Raw genomic sequence first — 7,500 nt, forward strand, 5'->3', positions numbered from 1 at the left:
TATAAAAAAGGAATGATTGTCATTATAGCATCTTGTTGAGTTATATTTGGTGAATTTTTTCTATTGGAGTAAGGTTCACGTTACAAAGGATAAAACCCAGCTGAGACGTAACGAACGTCATGCAATGAAGGTTAGGTTAACTGAAGCTTGGTGGAGCTTATCTTAACAGTGTCAGACTAATAAGTCAGGCTCCTATGCAAGGTTAGGTAACACCAAATATGATACTATACTCGATGCTATCATACTTATTGAACATACCTGTTTGTGTTAGGCTCATTTGTGTGATACATCATGTCATAAAAACGTTAGGATACAAACCTCTTTCTTCGTAGAAAGAGTAGCTAGGCTGAAGATATTTTGAACCATAATGAAGTCACCGTCTCTTTCCAAAGCCAGAGTTCTGATGTTATTTGATGATGATGATATGGCTAGGACGGTGACCCTCACATAGGACTTTGTAACGTGTAATTTAATAAACCATGCCCTTCGTCCAACTTCGCCGGTGGCAGGATTCGAACCGCCATACCCCCGACCTTCACCGCAAGTAACGATGCGTCAGCAGTCTCTAAGCTACGACCAAGTTTACTACCTTTGCCCTAAGTGTTCGAACTGCAAAGCTAGAAGGAGACAAATGTAACGATTGCATTGGAATGGGGGCCGGCATTGTGAGAATCATGATTAGAACGGACTTGTTGCTGCGCACACGTCATTAGAGTGCCTTTGTTAAATTTTTCCGGTGTCATTACATTTTCTGGGAAGGATATCCATGAGCAAATAGATTCGCTTCACGGAAGAGGGAATGTTTGCCGGAAAGAAAGTCTTCGAGAAGGATGCCTCTTGAGGAAACTGTTTGTGCAAATACTCAACCCCGTTCAATTTTTGACTGGCGGGAATCTTCAAGAATGCTGATGAAGATGTGATTTGGGATATTCAGATTCCTTTCATTTCTAATTTTTTAATATTATTCTATTTTTCTTGTGTTGTCTTGTGTATTTCCTCATTAAGAATCTAACATGAAATTATAAAGACCGTTTGCACGTTGTTCTTAATTGAAATTAAAACTGATTTAATCCCAGCTTGCTCTATACTAAACTAAAGGTCTTGCATGTTATTATGCAGACCACAATTTCAAAGATAAACACTACTAACAACTAAAAACTACTACAAATATTACAAATATAAGAAATATTACCAATATAACAAATATCACCCAACATCGAGGTTGTATAAGACCTTACTTTATACGTCTCTCCAATATTACTAACAACTGACAACTATTACAGATATTATAAATATAAGAAACGTTACAAATATTACCCAACGTCGAGGTTGTATAAGACTTTACTTTATAGGTGTCTCCAATATTACTAACAACTGACAACTATTACAAATATTACAAATGCAAGAAACATTGCAAGTATTACACAACGTCGAGGTTGTAAAAGTCCTTACTTTATAGGTCACTCCAATATTACTAACAACTGACAACTATTACAAATATTACAAATATAAGAAATATTGCAAATATTACACAACATCGAGGTTGTATAAGACTTTATAGGTGTCTCCAATATTACTAACAACTGACAACTATTACAAATATTACAAATACAAGAAATATTGCAAATATTACACAACGTCGAGGTTGTATAAGACCTTACTTTATAGGTCTCCCCAACACAAGCGAACGAGCGCGTGGTGAAAGGAGGCCAGCTTTGCTTAGAACCCGCGTCATATCTCTAATTCCTTTCATTTATTAGCCCTAACTGATAACCTGCATTCGTTAAAGGGAGGAACGACCTATTATTCATCAAAGGTTATACAAGAAGCAAACATAACCTATTCAAAACGATCTTCAGACGATTGAACGCCAAGCGATAGAACGCCAAGCGATTAAACGCCAGGCGATTGAACGCCAAGCGATTGAGCGCCAGGCGATTGAACGCCAGGCGATTGAACGCAAGGCGATTGAACGTCAGGCGATTGAACGCCAGGCGATTGAACGCAAGGCGATTGAACGCAAGGCGATTAAACGTCAGGCGATTGAACGCCAGGCCATTGAACGCCAGGCGATTGAACGCAAGGCGATTAAACGCCAGGCGATTGAATACCAGACGATTGAACACCAATCGATTGAACGCCAGGCGATTGAACGCCAGGCAATTGAACGCCAGGCGATTGAACGCCAAGCGATTGAACGCCGGGCGATTGAACACCAGGCGATTGAACGCCAGGCTCTCCAGTTTTTATCGTACAACCCAAAGAGCTTTGGCTATGTAGTATAATTCAAACACGGAACATATATGATTTTTGTTTCCTTATATATCGTGCGTGGAGAACACGGAACAAAAGAGGCACGTACATTTACGATGAAAACATTTATGACGTTTGTTTCAAGTTGATCCCTTGCCTACCGGGTGGCACCTTCTCCCTTATTCAGGCTGACGCCAGGCTATTTTATTTATCTACATATCATCCTTTTGGTAGTGAAGTAGTGATGATACACCTTCATCAAACCCTTATGTATTGGATGGTACCTCATCTTTTTATCCTGGATTTGCCAGGCTATTCAATTAATTTTCCGTGATATTGCTCTCGTAGATAAGAGATTATTGTCTGCCTTGGTTAATCCCTTCCTTACCAGGTAACATTTCTTATTTTACTATGGCTTTTGCCATTGCTACTACACACATTATCGTCTGCCTTGGTTAATCCCTTCCTTACCAAGTAACATATTTCATTTTACTATGGCTTTCGCAATAGCTACTACACGCATTTCCGTGGTACCCCCCTCCCCATCAATAAAGACGGAGTAGTGGCCAGAACTGGGGCAAAGCACTCCGCGTATCTATTCCTGGTTTCTAAAACTCCGCCAGTCAGTTAGTCGTCCAGAGCATCATAATGGGCGAGGCTGCGCGGCAAAGGTTATTTTCGTCTTAGAGTTTAAAGTTGATAATATGTTAGACGCTCATCCATTCTAGAATTCTATTTGTGGATGAATCAAACGGTATTTCTAACAAACAAAGAGGTTCAAATAGACTCTATCCGCTCGGTGACCTTTGTAGAGTTTGGTCTAACCAACATCTAACGATTTATATTCCCTTTCAGCCAAAACGGCAATCTCTTTTGAAAAGAGAATCATTAAATTCTATCTTCAGGTATCAAGAGCCCTATGACACTAATGGAAATTGAAAAGGGGAGCTCATGTGGGTGGTAAAACATAAATTGATGGAAGAACAGATTGATAATTGATTATAAAAACGGACCAGCTTTCCAGTCATAAGTGTAGGCGTCCCTCTATTATTAACAAAAATATTGTGATTCTGGGCGATGAGATTGTCTGCAAACTCCCTCTAGTATTGAATGCATAAAACTTAGGTAGTCAGTTCACCTGGTTAGGTTTTATTTGAGAACATAACTGATTTCAGGAGATTTCTTCGAATTAAGGAAGGTCAAGGTTATTTTGAATGTGTTCCTCTAGCCCCCAGTGGCACGCTATCACCAGCAAGCACTCAGAGAAAAGTGAGGAGAAGGAGGAAGGCGTCATCAGATTCCAGTTGTCGATTATACCTTCACTTGGACATAATCAGATGATTTCAGGCTGTTCTCTTCAAAATAAATAGGAACTAGGCAGATATATAGTTTAACTGTTTAGTATTTTATATACTTCTGTTGTTTTAATACATGAACTAAGTTTTATTGTCCATAAGAGTGCCTTACAATACCTAACGTCGTATGAGACAAATTGCAACTTCCTAGAAATATACATATATATATATATATATATATATATTCACATCAATCATATCATTGTAAGAAATGACATACTGCAGTAGGACTTGATCTAAAGTTACCAATGACATCATCACGCAGACGAAAATAAATAAAACCAAAATACTTTGTAATTTACAACCTATGTATTTTGTAAATTACAACTAATCTGTTCTTAATTGTAGCTTACTAATGACATCAGAAAACGTCAAGTCTCTTCTGGGTCCAGCTGACAGGGTTTCACACCCGGTTTGTCAGACAAGTTTTTGAAGTGATGTTTGATCGTGTGAATGGGGTATTTGGTCGTCAAATACGTTTTTCGAACGTGTTTGACAACCAAATACCCTATTCACACGGTCAAACATCACTTCAAACACTTGTTTGATAAACCGGTTTTGTCAAACAGTTTGCCCATCTAAATGCCCCTTAAGTCATCCAATTTGATGACGTATTTTATGTTATTTGCAATGACTGTGAACTGGCAATTGCATGTAGCGGGGAGAGAGGACGCCAACTTTAAGGAGGCTTTCTTTGATTGAGATCCCGATATTTGAAAAAAAAAATTGTCTTTCACCAAAAAACGAATGAGTAAACTGGGTCACCTTGATGTAACTCCATTCGCTTCAGTGACGAACTTTACAAACTTTGTTCTGGGTGACGCCATTCGTTTTTATTCAGCATAGGAGAGAGATCTAATTTAAAGTGGATGAGGAACTTACTCAAAGCTCCTCTCAATTTTTTTCTGACTAACGGTAAGTGATTCTATTTGCTCAGTAGAAGCACCTCGTTGAAGGGGTGTTTAGCTACAATCAGTCAACTCCTATTGCTCCCCCAAAAATATATATACTTCCCACATCATGTTGAAGAAATAAAAAAAAATGAAAACTAACATACAGGTTCAGGATAATGAACCTAGGATTCAAATAAAAATATAAACACTATTTAATAAAAAAAAGATTGAATAGCCCCAATTTATCTCAAAACAGTACACATTCAGACGAACGCCTGAACGGCTACAGCTGAGTCGCCTCGCTAGACCCGGCTCGGACACGCAATGTCCTTCTTGCCTTTAAAACTGGCCCAAACGAAGTGTTATTCTAAACGAGATGATTGTCATTCGACGTGGTTGGACTCGCTATTGAGACTATTCATTTGTAATGCAGAATTACCATCCAACTTGTTCAATGTGTGAAGATGCATATTAAATATAAGCCCTACAGTGGCTATAATGTAGAATTAAACTGTATTTTTATATGTATAATACATTAGATACATCAAATTGAATAATTCACTGTGTTCAAAACAAAGATTGGTGAATAAGTAGACTTAGCTATGAGGCTCACAATTCCAATATCTATATCACTGATACGGATGATGAAGTGGAGCGGATCTAATACAGATCATTGGGGTACTCCACTGGTAACAGGAGACAGCTAGACAATTCCCATTAATAAATAAACGCTGTCTTTTATCTTTCAACAAGGCTTCAATCCAATTTAACACTGCTCTTTTAATGCCCATGACTCTAACTTTCGACATCAACCTCTTATGAGGCACATTATCAAAGGCTTTCTGGATGTCGAGATAAGGTATATCAATTTCTATGTTCCTGTCATATTTTTGAAGCATGACATGGAAGAACTTTATCAGGTTGGTTAAGTGTGATCTGTGAAATAAGTGCTGTGAGTTTAGTAAAAAAAAAAATCCCTCTAGAAATCAGACTATTCTATTCACAAAGACACCTTCTAGTGTCATCTTTACTATGGAAGTAAGGCTGATAGGCCGGTAAATCCACGGATTTGCGCGATCCCTTTTCTTCAAGATGGGAGTCACGTTTGCCTCCCGCCAGTCCCTAGACATTTCTCCTGTCCGCAGAGACTCATTGAATATCTCCACTAGGAGGGGGGCCACCTGCTCGCGAAGCTCCTGCATTACGGAAGCTTTTGCAAGAATTTATCTGGACCGGGATTTTTGTTTGCGCTAATTTTGTCTAGTCAGGCTAAGACTTCGATGCTCGTACACTAAACGTCCTCCATGGACTCTCCCTCGTGTACCAAAACTGGCTCAGGGATTGCCTCCTCTATTTTCTCACGGAATACTGAAAAGAAGTGTGCGATGAAAATATCAACCGTCTTAAGGTCTGTGTTCTGAGGCGTTCTACTACAGTCACGCAAAGGACAAATTTTGTTTCCAACAGGTTTTCTGCCGTTAACGTAGCAAAACAACTCCCGGAAGAGAGCTCAGAGCTCATATATGACCGATCTACGGGTAATGTTGCGACCTCACACGCACACACACATCCAACTCCCCGCCCACGAGAGTTGGAGTAACAAAAGAACGTAGCAAAACAACTCCCGGAAGAGAGCTCAGAACTCATATATGACCGATCTATGGGTAATGTTGCGACCTCACACGCACACACACATCCAACTCCCCGCCCACGAGAGTTGGAGTAACAACCCGCAGTGTGTGCGTGTGTATAAATGTTTTCCTTGACCACGAGAGATAGCCACGATGAAATAGATAAACAAACAAATTAAATTGACGGGGTAAGATGAGGCGTAATTGAACACGGTAATGTAGCAATAGATGAAGAAAGAAAACAGTTACACGAACAAGACTGAGCTAAGACGTGACGCGCTTCGAGACGACACAGGCCTGTGTCTCTCAGATCTCAAACTTGGCGTCCGCGGCAACGCCGACGTGTTTTTATGGCCCTGTTCGGCCTCGAACCAAGTTGGCACACAGACCAGGAGGAGGAAGAAGAAAAAGGAATAGACTTAGAAGGACCCAAAGGTTACTGAGTACGAGAGTTAACAAAAGAAATATGTGCATATCATGTTGAAATGATAACGACCCGTTAATGATGATTTGTGATTAATATATCTGTAATATCCAAATTGGCACGCAAACTAGGAGGAAGAAGAAAGAAAAGAATTGACTAAGAAGGACCCAAAGGTTACTGAGTACGAGAGTTAACAAAAGAAATATGTGCATATCATGTTGAAATTATAACGACCCGTTAATGATGATTTGTGATGAATGTATCTGTAATATCCAAGTTGGCACACAGACCAGGAGGAGGAGGAAGAAAAAAGAATAGACTTAGAAGGACCCAAAGGTTACTGAGTACGAGAGTTAACAAAAGAAATATGTGCATATCATGTTGAAATGATAACGCACCGTTAATGATAATTTGTGATGAATATATCTGTAATATCCAAGTAGGTACACAAACCAGGATGAAGAAGAAATAAGAATAAACCAAAAAGGACCCAAAGGTTACTGAGTACGAGAGTTAACAAAATAAAAATGTGCATATCATGTTCAAATGATAACGACCCGTTAATGATAATTTGTGATGAATATATCTGTAATATCTAAAGCCTGATAGCATTCCATATATCACACATTTCCTTTCGCACTGGTAAACAATCTGTTATCTGCTTAAATGCTGTTTACAAATTTTGTCATTTATTCAAGCTATTGGGTGATGTTTTGCATTCAACTTGATGTGGTTATTTACCAAATCATGGCAAATGGTATTCATCCGTAAGAGAACGATTAAATCAAATTCCAAATCTCTTTAGACGCATTGAATACTCGTCCGCCATGACATAAATTATATGCAATCAATATCTTATTAATTTGTACAAGTTAAACAATAATGTTACATATAGATGCTTTTCACCTTACAAGGGCCATCCTAATATGTGGCAATATTATTTA

At 38.9% G+C, this 7,500-nt stretch overlaps 1 protein-coding gene across 1 annotated transcript; it reads right to left on the reverse strand.

Annotated features, from left to right (window-relative positions):
* Positions 1 to 1,527: 1,527 nt before the first annotated feature.
* On the reverse strand, positions 1,528 to 5,703 carry LOC143027490 (uncharacterized). The gene is made up of 3 exons (XM_076188781.1): positions 5,567 to 5,703; positions 5,302 to 5,437; positions 1,528 to 1,590 (listed from the first exon to the last, which is right to left on the reverse strand). Exons 1-3 carry the CDS (start codon positions 5,701 to 5,703, stop codon positions 1,528 to 1,530), a joined length of 336 nt encoding a protein of 111 aa, XP_076044896.1.
* Between the last annotated feature and the right edge of the window lie 1,797 nt (positions 5,704 to 7,500).

Source organism: Oratosquilla oratoria, chromosome 1 (genome assembly GCF_046742065.1).
Source record: "Oratosquilla oratoria isolate Oo_2021 chromosome 1, ASM4674206v1, whole genome shotgun sequence".
Taxonomy (NCBI): Eukaryota; Metazoa; Arthropoda; class Malacostraca; order Stomatopoda; family Squillidae; genus Oratosquilla; species Oratosquilla oratoria.